The sequence below is a fragment of the Musca domestica genome, unplaced genomic scaffold, assembly GCF_030504385.1.
Source record: "Musca domestica strain aabys unplaced genomic scaffold, Musca_domestica.polishedcontigs.V.1.1 43, whole genome shotgun sequence".
Lineage (NCBI taxonomy): Eukaryota > Metazoa > Arthropoda > Insecta > Diptera > Muscidae > Musca > Musca domestica.
The window spans coordinates 4,236,498-4,258,166 of NW_026712332.1; the positions used below are offsets into that span (position 1 = coordinate 4,236,498).

The window sequence follows — 21,669 nt, forward strand, 5'->3', positions numbered from 1 at the left end:
GTACCAACAGTTTTTTGTTAGGAGAAATTCGACCCTGAAATCTTTAATATGTATGAAAAGAATTCCTAAACTCCCCAACATATTTAAAATCTGAAGCTTCATTTATTTTGGGTCTACTCGAAAACATGGACGGATATAGACCATTGATCATAGATACAATTCAGACTCTTGTTTGCTATATTTTGCAAATGGAATGGAGAAATTTAATAGGCTCCTCATACGGTGAAGGGTGTAAATAAATTGCAATAGAAAGATTTGAAGATAAATATTTTCAGAATAACAGAATAAAACCACTATCATATTCTCTCACAATATTCAAATTTGAGAAAGAGACCAGATTAAAAGTCATGAGTACAGATTTATTGACAATTTTGTTGGTCCCAATCTAATATATTTTACTAAGCCAACGATATCGTGTTGGTGTATGAATAGATTTTCATTTAAATAAATGTTGTCTTCCAACGTATGTAAAGTTTTTGCGGTTTCTGTTTTGTGGTTCAAGTTTTCATGTTTATGGTTTAAGTAGTTTATCACAATTTATTGCATATCTCATCTCTCTGCACAGGCACACGCATATCAGCATGCCTTTTCGGATGTAGACGTCTGAATATATGTGAGCGAGATATGTGTGTGTGTTGTTTTCCAGAGTTATTGGTCGTAAACATATGTACGTCTCTATGTATGTGTGTAAATATGAAAATTTAATAATTTTACAATATCCCCACAAAAAAGATTATTTCACTTTTTACGATGCCAGTCGAAACAACAAAAGAACACAAAATAAGTTAGCAAGAGATTTATTTTAAACCAAACCGCCATATCACAGCATCAACAGATTCAACCCGCACACATTCTCAGCATGAAAGTCCTTTTCATAATCGAACTGGAGTTGACTTTATTCGTTTCGTTTCGTTACTTTTATTTTCTTTTTTATTTTGTTTTCATTTTGGTCTAGCGTTCTTTGCCAACAACGCTAAAACATTCGCATAAATTTTGTAAACACCATATTGGGCATGGCGCGTCGTCTGTCGGTTAAAGGAATTCGGCGGCAGGAGTGTGTGTAATAACTTCCTTCGACTGGTAAACCAACACAAGCGTACACGCTTGCTTAAATGAAACCATAAACACCAACAGCGCAATGCATTTCCGCTCAATTAAACCGAATTAGTTGAAGCATAATAAAATATATTATGCGCTCGTTGTCGTAGCAACTTCAACGACTGGGTATGATTTTAATGCGCGTATTATAACCGTTATAAAGAGCAATTTAATAAAAAAAAAACTACAACACCTCTATTATACAATGAACAATGATGAATTAGTGGAAAATGATATGCCGATGATAGCGGCATAATTGCAAACTCCACTTAAACCATTTGATACCTTTATTCAGTAAAACATAATGTGATTTCAAATCAAATCTTGTTCTCAAATTTGGATGTTGCGAGAGATTTTTTGGTGGCTAATATTCAACATTAATTCTAAGCCACTCGTCCGACAGCTGTTACAATTATTCCAGTGACAGCTCATTATATTTTTTACAAGCGTACAAAAGCATTTTGGTGAGACTTTTCCAGAAAAAGTTATTCGTGATGGAATTCAAGCGTGATAATGTGATTTCTTTATATTTGGCTGGAAAACCACAAGTGGCTATCTTTAGCGTATTCCAGCATTTAAATGTGAATAAATCTTTTGTGTCTCGTACCATCGCTCGTTACCGTGATACTGGTAGCGTAGCCCGACGTCAAGGAAGTGGACGGAAGAAAACAGCAACATGAGCAGAAACGGTTCGAAAAGTAAAGAAGCGACTTGATCGAAACCCCCGTCGCAGTGGTCATTCTTGTCCAGCAGTTTGTAAACAAAATTATCGTGCTTACTTGCCAAAGAGGTCGGCTGAAAATGTGAACCTTTGGTTGACCACTAGAACTCAAGCGTCGGCAATGGTGATGGTGTGGGCCGCTCTCCTCTCGTATTAATTGACCGTGGCATCAGAATAAATGCCGAATATTATCGCGAAAATATTCTGGAGGGTGGAGGGTTTTGGCCGCAGACCTTTGTCATTCCAACAGGACTCAGCACCATCGCACTCACCACTCGCCACTCAAGAACGGTTACAAAATGAGGTTCCTCGCTTCATTTCCGGCGCACAAGGGACACCAAAATCTCCGGATACCAATCCGTTGGACTATTGTGTCTGAAGTATTTAGGAAAGCAAGGTTTGTACTAAAAAATACCAAGGTGTCTTTCACCTCAAGCAAGCGATTCGCCAGGAATGGGCCAAAATACCGCAGAGCAACGTTCGGGCAGCGTGTGACGGTTTCATTGGCCGTTTGAAGGCCACCATTCGCGTCAATGGTGATCAATTCGAACAAATCTAAACTTATTCTAAAATTTGATGCTATTTCCGACATTTTTTGATTTCATTCAATAAAATTAAAAAAAAAAAAAACTGTAAAAATTATGGCGTCCGACTTTGTTGCAGTTTGCTTTTATCTCACCTTCTATATAAATATGTCATTCCGTTTGCAACATCGATTTTGGATCAGCACAATTTTTCAAGTCTATCTAACATTGTCAGCTATATTTTTCATAAAAAACGATTATATTATATAATCTATCCTAGGACAAAAATTAATTTCAATATAGTACCAATATTTAATTGATGGTTTCGGATGCATCAACCAACGAAATTATCAGCAATTTGAATATTTTAATACTCAATATATATCTAATAATAAAACAAGTTAAAAAGCAGTAAGTTCGGCCGGGCCGAACTTTGAATACCGTCCACCTTTTGGAACGAATTTAAAAATTTTCAAAAAATAAAATTCTTAAAAAATTCTGCTAAAATTTTAAAAATACCAAATATAGCCGTCTATTGGGGTCTATACGACGTGGACCTACATAGGCATTGTTTGTCATAAGCCATTACCATATTCAAACTCGAAGCTTGAAATAAACAGTGAATAATGTATCTGTCACAGGCTGTAGCATCCATTACGAACTTCAAATACCACATCTCAAACAATTTCGATGGGTATTGTACCTAAAATCGTCAAAATGCCGAATATAGAGAGGTACTGATATATGGGGCCTATACGAAAACGTGGACCTGCATAGACAATTTTCTGTCACAGATTGTAGTTCTCATAACGAACTCCAAATACGTAATTTTCAACAACTTTGGTGAATAACGACGCTAAAATCATCAAAATACCGAATATTGGGAGGTACCCTTATATGGGGGCTATAGGAAGACGTGGTCCTGCACAGACAATTTTCTGTCATAGGCTGCAGAATCCATTACGAACTTTAAATACAAAATTTGAAACAATTCCGATGAATAATGTCGCTAAAATCATCAAAATAGGGAATTACCGTTCTATGGGGGCTATAAGAAGACGTGGACCTGCACAAAGATCCCCTGTCATATGCTGTAGTATCCACCAAAATACTTCAAACACCAAATTTGAAACAATTCCGGTGAATAATATCGCTAAAATCATCAAAATACGGAATATCGGGAGGTACCATTATTTGGGGGTTGGCTAAACCAAAACGTAGACCTACATAGCCCATTTTCAATACCAAAAGTCCTGCAGACATAATATACAATTGAGTAAAATTTTATCAATCTACTTCATCTCGTCCGGAATCGCTAAATCGACATAGAATTATATGCTGATCAAAAATATATATACTTTGTGGGGTCTAAAATGTGTATTTCGAGGTGTTACAAACGGAATGTTAAACTTAATATACCCTCCACCTTAGTATGAAGTCAGTTTTGCCGAAAGATATATACTCTCAGCCTATTTCAGTATGTTAAAATATGTTTCGACTTAAGTTGTGATTTTTCAAATTTTTGACCCTTTATGGAGAAGATGCCAACGGAATGGACCAACATTATCCACTTCTCATCTGAACTAACACTGATGTTTATCATAAAGTGCCCAATTTGGAGTATACCGACTATTTCCTTCACTTCATATGAGATATGTGACAATTTTTGGAAAATATTGAAATGCGCGTAAAGTTCCAAATATAGTGGACCGTTATATTCCACTTCGTCTAGTACTGATAAAAATATTTGGATGTGCAAATTTCAAAGAAAAACAATTTTTGGTGAATATTTGTGAATCATATATTTAACTTTTAGTGGGGGGGGATGTGGTGCGAGAAGGAAAAGAAAAATAAAAGAGGTACGAGAAGTGATTGAGAATAATATGTAGATCTGCCAAGTTTGAAAAGAATCGCCGACTTGTTTCTCAAGTTATGAGAGATATATGTAAGTATTGCAAATTGTGAACCTTTGAGGGAGAGGTACTCGAAGGAATAGACCGGTATGTATAATTTTCACACCAGAACTTTCTTGTAAAAATATTGGAATGTGTGAAATTTGAAGAGAATATGAAACTCATTTCGCAGAAGAGTGGTCCGATATATTACATCTTCATACCTTGTGTTGATAGATATTTTGAGATATGCCAAGTTTAAAAGGAATCTCATTCGCGTTCTACGAGCTTCATGGTTTCTCAAAATTTTGACCCGTTGTGGAGGAGGTACCAAAAGAAATGGATCGATATATCCCACCTTTACACCAGATCTTGTGTTTATAAGTTTATTGTAATGTGTTAAATTTGAAGACAATCGGGCTCCTATTTTTCATTTTATAGCAATTATTGTTGTTCTAAATGTTGACCCTTGGTGGGGAGGTACTTGATGGAGTGAGCAGATATTGTCCACCTGTCCTAGCACTAACAAAGATATTGGAATTTGCAATGTTTGCACAAAATCGAATGATCCCTTCACTTTCTATGAGGTAAGTAATTTTAATTGAAAGTGTTCACTTTTGTGGGGGAGGTTTCAGAGGAGTGGGCCGATGTTGCCTATCTACAAACTAGATCTAAGCATGACGATGCAACAAGTTTGGACCAAATCTGATACTCTCTTCGAGAGTTATTTTGCGCACCAGCCAGACAGACAGATGGACTGACGGACACCCCACATGTCCTAAAAAGGAAGTTGGTCCAAAGAGACCTTGGGTCTAAAATTAGGGTCATGATCTAAACGAGGCACGTTTTGGTCTATCAAATTTACCCAAACTGAAGAACAGGATATTGGAAGTATTATTGGTTTCAACAGGATGGCGCTACGTGACACACAGCCGAAACCACACACGATTTTTTTTTTTTTTTTGAAGATCGCCCTACCAGCCGCAGAGCTGATGTTGGCTAGTAACCTCGCAGCTGCGATTTGACAACGTTGGACCGTTATTTGTGGGAATTTTGTGTAGCTATTGATGAAATACAGCTGCACACATTCGATAATGTTCTGGAAGGTTTGACCGATCGTCTAGGCTTCTGCACGGCCAGCCGATGCAGCCATTCAAATGAAATTATTTTCCATATTTTCCGGAAGGATTGTACTTTCAAATAAAACAATATATATGACATATATATATATATATGTATGTATGAAGCACAGTGCTTCTGAATCGTTTTTCCTTGTCATAATTTGGAAAAAATTCAATTTTTAGAGCTATTTTATTCCTGGGGAGATAACATCTTTAAATTTCAGATAACATCAATTTAAAGCATAACAATGTCATAACAAATACCATTTTGGATTACAAATGGAATTATTCGAATTACAATTGGAGTTCTCCAATTATAACTGAAGTAATTCGACAACAGCAATTATTCAAGTGACATTTGGCGGTAAGCTAGCCATTAAAATAGTTGTCGCTAATGTTCTCAATTTTGATTGCATTTTTCCATGAAAATTTTGGGTTTTATAGTTTGTGATTTTTTGGAAACATCAAAAAGTTAGAGAATCCTATAACTGATGTTGGCGATTATATCGATATTTTAAACGGTACCGCCACCATACATAGTATGGAGGGTATATTAAGTTTCTAACTTGATTTATGATTTAAACCCTACAATGTAATATATTCATGATGAGTTTAAAGTTCAAAGGCGATTTAGCCCGGTCCGTTTGTTTTAATCACATTAGAGTCGTGCCGTAAATTCTTTACATAGGTCCACGTATTACCTCATCTCTATACAATTGTACCCCCTTCATATTCGACATTTTCATGAATTAAGTCAGATATTTCAATTGGTTTGCTCTTAATAATAGCCAGTATATTGGTATTTTGATGGGCTTGTTAACACATTTAACAATAATCATCAAAATTGGCATTTTAACGAGATTTCTTACGAAAAATATTCAAAAATATATATAATAATATTGTTTCCCTAATGGTGCAGGGTATTAAAAGTACGGCCCGCCGAGCTTAACTACAGTTTTCCTTGTTTCGCATATACTTTCTCGTACACTATCCACACTATGCCATACATATTCTGTAAAATACTAATAAAAATCATAATTGTTGTGATTTAAAATATACTGAAGTTTCAAATTCCCGTATCGATATTTGTTGATAGCATTTCTAAACGCCTCCAGCTGGTTTGACCCAAACCATTTACGGCTAGAAAAGAAATGCAAAATAGTTTTGCCCAAAGCAATCATCAAACCAAATAAATTTAAACAATCTGTGTTGGCATTGCTAACGAATCTGTTTCCGGCAACTTACTTGTTGTTCAAACATTTAAACAAATTGGAACCTCAATATTTCCAAGCATTTGTGCAACTCTCTGCTCTGCAAATGACTTAAATAGAGAGCACACATATTTGTTCAATAATAAATATGTACATCAAACATTCCAATATGTGGACATCTGCACACACACACAATCGTACATAAACACAAAGGTGAGTGTCACACACACACACACACACGTACTCTCAAAGTATTTATGTCGGCACCTCTGGCTATAATTCATTGCCAAAACCATTAGAACGAAGTTTGTTGGTCAACTTCGAACGAAATAGGTATGTGCCAGCAAAAAGTTATTGCATTTTAAATACTCTTCAGGTTCTAAGGCGAAACATATTTAAATTTCGACAACTTTTGTTGTCGGGCAATGGATACCTAGCGACGAAATTTAGGGATGCTGCACTGCAAATAAGCAAGTCAGGTCAGGTCTGGGCAGCAGCAGATGTGGATGTGTGACCCATCCTCGAGTGCATAAATCAGTCTGCAATGGGTTTCCACCCCAATGGTCTAGTCTGGCATGGACTTTCAAAGAATTATTAGCAACTAATATAAACTTTGACTTTGCCAAAACGCCCCTTAACACTACTGAACCACATAAAATTGCAAATATTCGCATGGAGCAGCCCCTCCCCATCCACTCCAGCCAACTAGTAATGGCAACCACTGCTGATTTATGTACGAGGCCACATCCGCATATTTCACGTATACTACAAGCGTGCACTTACTCACTCACTCACTCGCCCACCCACATTCTTACATTCCTATGCATGCCAATGGACAGAGGTGCCGTCATGGCAGCTACTTGGATGCTGCAGTGTCACATCGTTGTGGCAGTTGTGGAAGTACGAGTCTGGATTTGGATAACTCCATGTGTGGTCCTCGGGACACTTGTGAGTACACATAATTTTTCAATTTGCTGTCAGATGCAATTGCAAAACTTTTGTCTTTGGCTTGATTGGAAATGTTCAATGCAATCGAGTACGATTTGTTAGGTGTGCTGCTTTTTTCCATTGCCATATTGCCATTTGAGTTTAGAAATTTGCTGCTGCTGGTGCTTCTTCTGCTGTTTGTGTCCAATTAGTTGCCAGAGTAATTTCGGTATTTTATTTTTTCTTTATGCAAATATCAATTAATATTGACATTTGTTGTCTATGTAAATCAGTGGAAAATCATAGTTGATACAATTTCGATCAAAGGGGGGAGGGGCTGTGGATATGCCCACATAAATTTATACAGAAAATTGTTTCTTTATGTGTGTGCCCCTTAAAAATAATATTGAAAATTTTAAGGTACATTTTCACATTCAATTGCAGAGGCTATTTACGGTAATCATTTTTTTACGCTAAATAACTAAAGAAGAAACAACATATGATTTCTTTCAAAAACTGTCCAAAATGCAAGCGCTGCTTATGTTACATTAAAATTTTCTTTACTCAACATGTCGGGTGCACTTATAGTTGTGTGTTTACCTTAAACTTTTTATTCCCGGACTCCCGGCAAATTTAAATACATATATTAGCGATATTAACACAACCAAGAAGAAAGGGTTTGCGATGAACAATTACTTTAATCGAATTCATCTGAGTTGGCTGAATCTTCTCGATTGTTTGATAGTTTCTTTGAAAAAAAAAGACAAGTAAAAACGCAATTATGTTCGGCGGGAAGGAGTATTTGCAAGGTAGAACTTTAACAAATACGAGAAAAGTTCCTTAGTGGTATATGCTATTTTATTGAAACAAGTGTCAAAAAGCTATCAATCAAGAACCGCAAATATATCCCAAAATATTACATTTTTCAAACATTTTTGTGTTTCCCAGCTAAGATGTTCATTAGCAAAAAATGGATTTCATCTTATTTTGCCACCAGAAACTAATTAAAAAAGCATCCTTGCCTCTGTTCAATCAGGGATAATGTAGTAAGCAGTTATCAAACAACCACAGATAGCCAATAAATAAGTTCCAAACACTGGAGTTGAATTTATATTTAACTTCTTTTATTTTCATACCCTATTTGTTTATTTGTTCATCCGTCTGTCCAAGTATTTTTGTAAAAAAACTACTGCCCGAAATTTTGTACAAATCATTTTTTTGTCCCAAGGACGAACCTCATTGGGACCTATTTGTTTTTTATTCTCAAACGGACATCAAAAATGCTATAAATTAGATGTGGTCAAAGTAAATCGAAAGCCAACACATTTCTAAATATGCCAAGTTAAAAATGTTTGAATCCTGCTCTAAATCAATAATGTGTTGTTTCGATTGTTATACCCTCAGTCATATGGCTAGATAGGGTACTGTCAAAACGTTCCTAGCCGAAATAACGGGTTTAGACCCTAGGTCCTTTGGACCAAATCCGTTGCAGGACATTTGGAGTCGAACTAGTGATGTCCGTCTGTCTGTCTGACTGGCTGGTGCGTACGATAACTCCGATTTGGTCCAAACTTGGTAAATCGTAATATTTTTGTCAAACTTAGATCGAGATCGGAGATGGGCAATATCGGTCAACTCCTTCTGGTACCTTCCCCACAAAAGGTCAATATTGGTCCACTCTATCAAGTACTTGCCCCGCAAAGGGTCAAAATTTTGAATGATTACAACTTTTATAAAATGTGATTGTCTTTAAATTTCACACGTCCCAATATTTTTACTAACCCAAGGTCTGGTGTTAAGATGGAATATCGGTCCAATATCGGTTCCCCACAAAAAATTAGAAATTTTCAAAAAACAAAAAAAAAAATAAGCACAGAAAGAGAAGCGCTAATCCGATTTTGCTCAAAAAAGATTTTACTCCAACTTTTGGCTCATAAAAACGAAATTAACATCCGATTGCATTCAGATTTGGTACATCTCAGTTTTTCCATCAACACAAAATCTGTTATAAAAATGGTAGAGATCGGACTATTTCTTTCGGTACCTACCTCAGATAGGATTCAGTATGTTGAAAAACAAAACGCTAAGAAAGAAAAGGAAATAAGCCTCCAACTCTCTTGAAATTTCACCCATACACAAGATCTGTTGTGAAGATGATATGTATCTAAAGATGATATATATACCTCACTCACAAAGGGTCAGATTTTTTAATACTTTTATCTGTCATAACTTGCGGAGCATGTCAGCGGTTTTTTTAATTTTATCCACTCAGCATCATGGCTTATTTGGCTTATAAGTGTAATCCTTAAAATAATGATTTCTCAAGAGCGGTGCCTATTGGGTGCAAAATAGTAGAACCATTTTTGAATTGAGGACTAAGAACTGGTAAACTTTTTATACCCTACACCATAAGGTGGTCAGGGAATTATGTCTTTGTGCATTTGTTTGTAACAGGCAGCAGGAAACGAGATAGACTCATAGTTCCTTTTGATGATCTGCATAGAATCACATTTTGAGTCGATTTATGCATGTCCGTCCATCTGTCCATGTATTTTTGTAAACAAAGTACACAAATCATTTGCTTTGCCCAAGGACGAACCCTATTGAAATTGGAGATAGTCGTTAAAAATTAGATATATATCTTAGTCCGATTTGCCTTTTATTGTGCACCAAACGCGTAATATCAGCCTGAATAGTATGTTTTTTTTTTTGAGATCAGTTCAGATTTGGATATAGCTCCCATATATATCTTTATCCGATTTCAAATTAATTGTGCACCACAAGTCCGAATTTAAAAGATACAAATGCTTCGGCATATTTAGTCCTTTGAACTTTAAATTATAATCATAATCATAGCGTGTTTGATTTAATTCTCCCATAAAAACTTTTAATTGTTTTGTGGAGCTCTACTAAATTGGCAAAGTGGTGTAGTAGTATCATAAAGTCGGCCCGCCCGACTTTAAGACTTTCTTTACTGGTTAAGATTTAAAAATTTTATCCGAATAACTTGCTTTGCACACATGGTTTGGATGGGACAGTTAATCATTTGTAACAACAATTTTTGAACAATATTCTTCCTTTGAACTATTAAGTTATAAATAATTTTTTTTGTATTAACAATAAGTTCACATCAAAGACTCTGTTAACAACAACCTACAATTTTATTGTAATTGTATTAATAACTTAACTTAATAACTATTATAAATCGTATAATTTATAAATGTTGGTGCATGCATTCTTAAATATTTTGATAAACATTTGGAAAGCAAATTAAATTCATTTTTTTTTGCACCAATAGTTTTTGTTTTCAATCGATTTCAATTAATTCTCCCTGTTTTTTCCCCTTTGCCGTATTTTCAGTGGATGTCGCCATCATTGTATTGCCGGTGGAGAGTTTCGTGTGTTTAGCAACGTGAAATGTACAATACCTGGTTAGTCATTGCATCAATTACATTTGTCGGATGCTTATGGAATTCGCAACTATCTGAGTCATCATCGAAATCATGCCCAACTGAGTGCATCTGTTTATCCCAGACACAAGTGAGTACCCCAGCTGTCCGAAACAGCCTTCACAATAATCACTAGCAACAACAGCACAACAATAACTACGCACAGCATGGCCGGGCTATGGTGCTTTGCCTACAGCAGCAACACAAGCTATGCTGCAGTCTATTTAAAATCAAAATTGAATGGACAACTTTTAGCTACGAATTGGAGAACTGCAATGCCAGACACAAAAACGTCAACAAAATAACACTAATGACTGTGACGTCAGCAAACCCGAAATACCAAAAAGTCGGGCAGGGCGAGAACGGAACGGAGCGTTTAAAGCAAAATAGAAAGACAAATATTTGTTGTTCGCGAAGAAAGTAACTGGCCGGGAAGTCAAGTGACGGAAACAGACAATGATATATAAGAAAAGTTTTCGTTTTGCCAAGCAAAACAACAAACCATGGCCGGAGCCAAAGGAATAATTTCATTGTTCTGTACGCTAGCGCTATTCGTATTACTGCTGGAAAGAGTGTGGTGCTGAATTAGCGTGCCCAGACAACGCTCGATGCATAACAATGTTAAATTCCATTATGGCTGCAGCCAATGTCCCTAGGACGAGGACAATGGAATAAACTGTCGTAGTCGTTGCCGTTGCCTACTTTCAATGATTTCGGGTTGGTTGTTTCTGCTTCTTATGATTTTGGGGTTATGCGCTGCTAGCATTTGCATTTTAAATGAGAATTGTATCAGAAATCACAGTCGTGTTCTGGCATGTTAAATGGTGCCGTTGATGTGGATATTCTTAACAATAAAACCGTTAGCGAAATCAAAATGTTGTAAAGCAAATGCATTAGGATAATGCTAACCCTACAATGGCCACAAGACGAAATTGAAATATTGTGTTTTACAAATGTGTAGTCCTGTAGCACCTCCCCCCTAATACAATTTGATAATGTAAAATATTTAATTGTAATTGAGCTGATTCTGCATACAGATTACGTGAAATCTAATCTGAGTTTGAGTCAACCCAGAATGCAACCAGTAACAAGTTAGAGTGTATCAGTCGGCTGGTATTCCCAACCTAGGATTTTTCCTGCGGGATATTAGATACAGCTCAGAAATACCTCCGTCAAATTTAATTGAGATCGGTTCTGTATTGTATATAGCTTGCACATATATCTTCATCCGATTTCACGGTTATTGTTCACCATATATGTAATATTAGATCCATTTTGGATAGATTTTTATACCCTCCACCTTGGAAAGGAGGGTATATTAACTTTTTCATTCCGTTTGTAACATCCTTAAATATTCGTCGTATATATTAAATATATAATCATAATCAGCATAAAATTCTAAGTCGATTTAACGATGTCCGTCTGTCTGTCCGTCTGTCTGTTGAAATCACGATATTTGACGTAGAGCGCCAAAATTTAGCAGAGCAATTTGTATTGTGTCTAGGATGGTTGGTATTGAAAATGAGATATATCGGTCCACGTTCTGGTATAGTCCCCATATAACGGTACCTCCCGATATTCGGTATTTTGATAATTTACGCCACATTTTTTCACTGATTTGTCTAAAAATTGGCATTTGTAGGTCATAATGGGTTCTAGCTCCTTTGGCGAAACATTGCATGTGTAGGTACACGATTTGGTATAGCCCCCATATAACGGTAACTCCCAATATTCGGCATTTTAATGGTTTTTGCCACATTTCTTCTAATGTTTCCTTTACCCTAAGGTGGAGGGTATTAAAAGTTTGGCCCGGCCGAATTTAATGTTTTTTTTTTACTTGTTTTACAATAAACCAATTTTTTATACCCTCCACCATAGTATGGAGTATATATTAAGTTTGTCATTCCGTTTGTAATGCCTCGAAATATACATATTAGACTCCACAACATATATATTCTTGATCAGCATAAAATTCCATGCCGATTTAGCGATGTCCGTCCGTCTGTGGAAATCACTTTAGCTTCCGAACGAAATGAAGAACGTTCATAAAATTTTACTCAAATGTATAGTATGTCTGCAGGACTTTTGGTATTGAAAATGGGCTATGTAGGTCCACGTTTTCGTATAGCCCTCATATTATGGTACCTCGGAATATTGGGTATTTGGATGATTTTAGCGAGATTATTCACCAGAATTGTTTCAAGTTTGGTATTTGAAGTTCATAATGGATACTACAGCCTATGACAGAAAATTGTCTGTGCAGGTCCACGTCTTCGTATAGCCCCCTATATTCGGTATTTTGACGAAACTTTTTTCCAAGTTTTGCTTTTGAATATTGTAATGGCTTATGACCAAAGTTGCCTATGCAGGTCCACGTCGTCGTATAGACGAATTTTTATCAGATTTTATTTTTTTGAAAATTACCAAATTCGTTGCAAATGGTGGGGAGTATTCAAAGTTCGGCCCGGCCGAACTTACAGCTTCTTACTTGTTTTAATGTAAACCTTCTTGAAGTGATATCATGCACTCTATAGTAATGTTATTTGGTATGAGAAGTTAAAATGACTCCATCAAATTTGGTGAAAATCGAATCAGAATTAGGTATACCTCCCATATATCAGTTTCCTCTAAGACCATATTATAACTGCTATAAAGCCATGATACATATTCAAGTAAGGTTCATAGTTGGTTAATATAAGCGTCTATTTTAAAGATAAGCAGATAAAATAAAGATAAAATACCTAGGGGAATATGCGAAAGAGAAACACTTTTCCCTTTCAAGATTTTTAAACATATGTACGGAATAGAAATAAATTTAGACTAATATTGGCAAACGTTTTATAGAAACGAAGCGATGTGTAACATTGGAACTAATTCCGACTCCTAAATAATCACCACTTCCCAAATTATATACGATTTATAATTATTATAAATGTTCATAATTGTTGGAGGAGCTACCAGAAGTTATGCGTCATTATGAGTATAGTCCATCTTTTGACTAGATTTGTGATTCCTTCGCTATATAATTTCATACTGTATCTAACATATAGTGGAAGGTGCAAAGTTATTCACAATTTTGACCGTTTGTGAGTTAACACAAAGAGCTGACTTTATATCATATACTCGTAGAATCATTCATGGGTCTGAAATTTTAAGAAACTCGGCTATTTATTTCACTTTTTGTTGAGATATAATAATTTAATAGAACAGTGTGGCTTGTTTGTTCGGGATACCGTAGTATTTTGTTGTTGCAAAATGGTCAGGCTTTATCCCTTTTTTGTTGTTTTTATAAAAACAACGTTTGTTTATTAGTGGAGAACGATGTAATGTTTACCAGGGGGTAAGGCAGGGAATACCTAGGTTTCGGAAAAAGCCACCAATCCTCATCAGTTCCCTTGTTTTTTGTCTGGGATATTCTCCCCAGAAGTTATTTTAAAAATAACTTCTATGGCAAAAAGCATTTTTTACCCAAGTGACGAGATCGTAAGCTCAATAGAAGAGGAACCAAAGAATTAAATAAAACTAAAATTCTTTTGGAAAGTCTTCTAAATCTTACAACCTCACTTATAAACATTTACATCTTTCTCCACTTGTTATGCTTTCGTTCAACCTGAACGAAGTAGAATAACCATGTAAGTTGGTTTTGTCTGTTACAACAAAAATAATAATTTAAAATTTGTAAATATTTCATAACAATCGAACAATAAATGCGGCTTATACTTTCTTAACAAAAATACATTGACAAATGGACGGGCGCATAGAAAGAGGGACGGACATTTATGATGGACTCAATATGTGATTCTATGATGATCATCAAGGGGGCCTATATGTCAATATCGTTTCCTTTTGCATGCAAATACACTTAGAAATAATACATTAAACCGCAGTGACGGGAACGATAAACATATGAGGAAAAGGAGGGGGGGTGACTTTAAACATTAACAAGTAAAAACCAGTAAAGAAAGTCTTAAAGTCGGGCGGGGCCGACTTTATGATACCCTACACCACTTTGCTAATTTAGTAGAGCTTCGCATAACAATTAAAAGTTTTTATGGGAGAATTCAATCATGATTATAATTATAATTTAAAGTTCAAAGGACTAAATATGCCGAAGCATTTGTATCTTTTAAATTCGGAATTGTATTGCCCATTTGGTGCACAATTAAATTGAAATCGGATAAAGATATATATGGGAGCTATATCCAAATCTGAACCGATCTTGATAAAATTTGGCAAAGATATTTCTGAGCTGTATTTGATATATTTCCCTGAATATCTTTGTTACGGAGTGCATATTACGGTTATGGGTAACAAATATAACAAATCGGATATATGGAAGCTATAGCTATATCTGAACCGATCTTTACCAAATTTGACATACTAGCTTCTAGACTCAATTCGGTCGTAAGTGCCAAATTCCATCTCATTTGGACCAATATTAGACGTTTGGTGCACAATAAAAGGTAAATCGGACGAAGTTATATATGGGGGCTATATCCAAATCTGAACCGATCTTGATAAAATTTAGCAAATGTATTTCTGAGCTGTATTTGATATATTTCCCCAAATATTGTTGTTGCATAGTGCATATTACGGCGGCGGTGGACAAAAATAACAAATCGGATGAACAATATATATGGGAGCTATAGCTATATCTGAACCGATTTCGATCAAATTTGGCATACATATTTTCAGGCCTAATTTGGGTGTATATGCAAAATTCCATAAGATTCGGGCTGACATTACACGTTTGGTGCACAATAAAAGGCAAATCGGACGAAGATATATATGGGAGCTATATCTAAATTTTGACCGAATATTTCCAATTTCAATAGGGTTCGTCCTTGGGCCAAACCAAAGATCTTTGCAAAATTTCATCTGGATCGGGCAATAAATGCGACCTGTACTTTGTTTACAAAAATACATGGACAGACGGACGGACGGACAGACGGACGGACGGACAGACGGACGGACGGACAGACGGACGGACGGACATGCATAAATCGACTCAGAATGTGATTCTATGCAGATCATCAAAAGGAACTATGGGTCTATCTCGTTTCCTTTTGCCTGTTACAATCAAATGCACAAAGACATAATACCCTGACCACCTTGTGGTGTAGGGTATAAACATTAAGTTCGGCCGGTCCGAACTTTCAATACCCTCCACCTTAGGGTAAAGGAAACATTTTTATGTAAAAGACCATTTGCATAATGCAGTTAAATTTATCAAAAAACCATAAATTGTGCGAAGCCGTTATATTGGGGCCATACCGAAACGGAAACCTCTATAAGCAATTTTCAACGATTGAGAATTTTAAAGAATTTTAAACAATTATGTGGGTAAATGTGACTAGGATTATCAAAATACTGAATATCGGCGGGTGTAGTTATATGTGCGCTTTAGGAAAACGTGGAACTAACTATTCAATGTTCTGCCACCGGGCTAGAACCCATTATGAACTGCAACTACCAATTTCTATCAAAATATCGAATATCGGGAGGTACCGTTATATGGGGGCTATACTAAAGCGTGGTCCTATACATACAATGTTTCGCCACCGGAGCAAGAACCTATCATTGCCAACAAATACCAATTTTTAGACAAATCCGTAAAAAATGTAGCAAAAATCATCAAAATACCGAATATCGGGAGGTGCCGTTATATGGGCTGTATTGTAATTTCAACATACAGAGCGACGGGCATCGTTAAATCGACATAGAATTTTATGCTGATTATGAATATTTATACTCTATGGGGTCTACGATTAATATTTAGGGATGTTACAAAAGTAATGACAAAGATAATATACCCTTATGCCTTTCCAAGGTCAAAGGTATAACAATATTCGCAATGGAATGGAGATTTTAGTCAATTTCACAAGATTATTATTATTTGATGATCATCCAAAATGGTGGATGTGGGCATCCGTCCTGTCATAATCTCTAACCTCATACAAAATTGCGTATCGATTGGTATAATTGTGGCCAATATCGGGAGGTACCGTTATATGGGGGCTATACCAAAACGTGGCCCTACATGTGGGGTCTAAAATGTATATTTCGAGGTGTTACAAACGGAATGACAAACTTAATATACCATCCATGCTATGGTGGAGGATATAAAAACAAAACATATCAACTTAATCCAATACAAAGTCATAAAGAACATGCAATTAAAAAACAGTTTAATGTATTGCAGAGCACTGTTAATGTCAAAAGCATAATTATGAAGCGTATGATTCATAAAGTGCAGTTAAACGATTAAGAAGAAGCGACAAAAAATGTTGGACATCAAAAGGCCTTTGCCAAAGGAGTTGTTTTTAAAAAAAATTCCTTGTGAGAATATTCCCAGACAAAAACCAAGGAAACTGATGAGGATTGGTCGCCCTTACCGAAACCATGGTATTCCACTAATAAATAAACGTTTCTTTAAAAAACATCAATAATGGGATAAAACCTGAATATTTTACAAAAACAAAATATAATTTTGTTTGAAGTTGCATATTACCATAGCGATTAAAATCACTTGACACTGGTAAATATATTGTCTTGGGAGAATATTCAAAACCACAGAAATGTTAGTTGATGTCTATTGATTGTTTCAAAATAGACTGGCTTTATTTTTAATTGTGGTTTAAAAAGATCAACAGAAAAAAAAATAATTGTATAAAAATTGTTAATCGATATAAAGCGATTAAATACATCTCTATAGTTCCGACAATTTACCCACTGTAAAAACGATTCTAACATAAAGCGGACATAGCTTCAAGGTTTGCTTCAGAAGTTTGCATTAATCCTATTACCACCTTTCTATTGTACCATTCGCCGGACCGAATTATTTATAAATATATTTACAAAAGTATGAAAACATCGATGATGTACTTGTTTATACGCATTGCAAATGGGAGATGAACGGGGGGTATAAGTTAATAATAGAAAAAAATGAAAGCCAGAAAATGAAGAAAAATAAATTAGAGGGTCACTTGCAGTGCTTTGGGCAAAAACTTTAAAACAACAGTCGTATTTCCACAAATTGATTTCAAAACCTTACATTTTAAACTCCTCGTCGCTCGCCTTCGTTACCTATACAAATATATTCTTTTCATGTTAGGACTTGTCCACATTTCCATCTACAAAGCCCCTAACGGTTGGGTGTGGGGCATAAAAGAATTAACGAATGCCCTCCGGCTAGAAATGAACTCAAAGGGGACATGGTAATGCCACATTCAGATGTGCCGTTCAAAGGTAGAAACTTTGTTCGTGGCGACGGCTTTAAGAAAAGATACTGGTGGAGGGTATGACGGACATTGCCCTGGCAAAGGCAACAGGGGCAGTAGCATTGCCAACAACGACTGGAAAATAAAAACAGAACAGAAAAATTCTCGATTTAATTTAATTTTCAGTAATAACCACGTAGATTCAATTTACCGGCGGTTATAAAAACCTTCAGAAAACCCCCCACACACACACACACACACACGCACCCAGAAACCGTGAAGAACAACATGGTCAAAGTACACGGTACCGTAACGGAATGACCTTCATTGTATGGTGAAATCATTAGAATAAATTTACAGAAATCTTCATCTTTGTTGTAACTTAGGTCGCTGCAAGCATCGCTATTGTTGTTGTAGTTGCTATTGTTGTTGCTGTGTTCTTGTAACTGCTATTTTGTTTTGAACATTTCGAATGAAATTCATTTTTTTGTTCTTTTGCTCTTTCTTCGTTTTTTTTTTTCATCGACTGTAGGTACTTTGCAATACTGGTGGACTTGAGAAGATTCCATTGCGACAATTACCCCCCACCGTTGAAAATCTTGCATTAACCAAAAACAATTTTCCGGTCATAAAGCCCGATTCGTTTGCAGGTTTACGAGCGCTCAAGAAACTTTCACTGGACGGCAATAACATAACCAAGGTGAAACAGTTTGCTTTCCGCGGACTGCCCCGTCTCAAGGAGTTGTCAATTCAATACACACCCCTACAGTCGGTAACATCGTTTGCATTTGCTGGTCTCCAGAATCTCTCGACCATACTTCTGAGTCATAATCAAATTTCACGCATCGAAACACATGCCTTTGCCGGCACATCCAATGTTAAGTTGATACTGTTGAGCAACAATCCGCTCATCAAGATTGATACGTCGGCCTTCTCAAGTCTTACGAATGTTGGCCATGTGATATTCCCATCGGGCATACGAACCATAGAACCAGACGCATTTAATGGCATGGACACAGTCGGTTTGCTGAAACTTGCTTATATGGACTTGAAGGAGGTTCAGCCGTTCACATTTCGTGGCCTCACAAATATTCTGCTATTGACCCTGCAGGAATCGGACCTGGGTGTCATTTGCACCGATGCCTTTACGGGGCTGTCACAGGTCGAGACCCTGCAAATACTCAACAACAAGATCGATGCCATTGAGGAGTTGAACTTCACCTACACTGCCAACATCAAACATCTCAAAATGCACGGCAACCACATACTGGAAACACCTGATCCCAATGCCATAATTGTCGATGGCGTGGAACACCTACAGCTGATTAACAATCACTTTCCCTGTGGCTGCCACATACACACCCTGCTCGATGGGCCACTGGTGGAGGGTGCCCACAATCTCACAGAATTTCTGCAGAAAAATTATTGCATTTCACCGCTGGATGTGAACGGTCGGGCCATGATCGAACTCGACATAGACTCCATTGGCCGTTGCCAGGACCAGTTGACAAAGGGCAATCTGGGATCGTCGGCCTCTTCAATGGCCCTGAGCATGTGCACGCTGGTACTGATATCGCTTACAACGAATAGTTTTGTAAAATACCTTGTGTTCTTGTTAGTCCTTGGGTCCATCACCGTGCCACATGACACATTTAGTTGAATGCGGTCGGTCGGCAAAATTTCCGGAAATTCGCCACATTTAGTCTGAAATCTCTCTAAGAAAACCGCAAAAAAAGAAGAAGTATCTGTAGTTTTATACACAATTAAATATCGATATTAATCCTATTTAGTTTTAAGTAGTAAAACATTTACAATAATATACGTATAAATATTAATCATTCTGCAACCAAAACTTTTGGGATATTAAGTACTTGGAAATTTCGTTTTTTACTCTCCATTACCAATGCCATCGATCCATGTAAATATTAAAACAAGACAACACATACATACACATACGTCGGTATGTGTGCTTTGCAGGATGTAAGTTTGTTATTTGTTTGCCTTATCATCATTAGGCTAGGTTTTACTAAAGCTATAAACCCTTATAATCTACGAAACATATTCAAATGCTCCGATGTCCTTTTGTAAATAATTTGCATCAAATATCCATTATAGAGCATTCGAAATTGTTAAAATAAAAGTTTATACTCATAAATAGATTTGTTGTGTATTTGAATACAGTATTATTATCCCTTTAGCTTAATAAATTATATGAGATACTTAAAAGAAAAAAAAATAATAACATACTTTTTTCATTACACTGTGCAACACAAAAAAAATATGGAACAAGAGGACAACAAGCACTGGGGTCTAACTGTTGCATATAATTTCGAATTAATTTCGATTAAAATAAATTTCGGCCGGGCCGAACTTTGATTATCCTCCACCATTTGGTAGAAATGTTGGCAATTTTCAAAAAAAAAAAAAAAAAAAATAAAATAAAATCCATTAAAAATTCTGTTAAAATCTTAAAAATGTCGAATGTAGCCGTATATTAGGGTCTATGCGACGAAGTGGACCTGCATAGGCAACTTTTGTCATAAGCCATTATAATATTCAAATGCGAAACTTGAAAAAATATGTTTATAATGTAGCTACTACCGAATATAGGGAGGTACAATACGTGGACTTGCACAGACAATTTTCTGGCATAGACTGCAGTATCCATTACGAACTTCAAATACAAAATTGAAATAAGTCAGGTAAATAATGTCGCTAAAATTATGCAAATTCCAAATATCGGGGGTATCGTTATATGGGGGCTATACGAAGACGTGGACCCATATTTGAAACAATTCCGGTAAATGATTTCGCTAAAATCGTCAAAATTCCGAATATCAGGGGTACCATTATATGGGGGCTATACGAAGACGTGAACCTGCATAGACAATCTCCTGCCATATGCTGTAGTATCCATTACGAACTTCAAAAACAAAATTTGAAACAATTTCGATGAACATTATCGCAAAAAACATCAAAATACCGAATATCAGGAGGTACCGTTATATGGAGCCTATGCCAAAAGGTGAACCTACATAGCCCATTTTCAATACCAAAAGTCCTGCAGAAGCTAGAGTAATTTCCACAGACGCACAGATGGACGGACATTGATAAATCGACATAGAATTTTATGTTGATCAAGAATATAATATAATATATTTGTGGGGTCTAAAATGTATATTCTGAGGTGTTACAAACGGAATGACAAACTTAATTTACCCTCCATACTATGGTGGAGGGTATAAAAAGAAGACATTTGTATCGGCGTCTTGAAGGTTTATATCGCAAAGTAGTCTAAAGGGGCAAGTTCTACCCTATTTCACACTTTTGAACTTTTTCGGATATTCCCCGAAATCCGTGCATTTTAGGTGTGTGGTGCCTTCGTCAATATTGAAGACAAAAATACGAGGATTACTTTGGTCGATAATTTTAACCCTTAAGCGAGTCAAAAGCGGTCTTTTTAGTCTTTTTTAAAATATGGTTAAAAACTCACTTTGAAGGGTAAC

The 21,669-nt window shown here is 36.2% G+C and overlaps 1 protein-coding gene across 1 annotated transcript; it reads left to right on the forward strand.

Moving 5' to 3' along the window:
* The first annotated feature begins 10,877 nt into the window (after positions 1-10,877).
* On the forward strand, positions 10,878-20,229 carry LOC101900060 (SLIT and NTRK-like protein 2). The gene is made up of 2 exons (XM_005191511.4): positions 10,878-11,034; positions 18,696-20,229. Exons 1-2 carry the CDS (start codon positions 10,912-10,914, stop codon positions 19,821-19,823), a joined length of 1,251 nt encoding a protein of 416 aa, XP_005191568.2. The 5' UTR covers positions 10,878-10,911; the 3' UTR covers positions 19,824-20,229.
* The last annotated feature ends 1,440 nt before the right edge of the window (positions 20,230-21,669 follow it).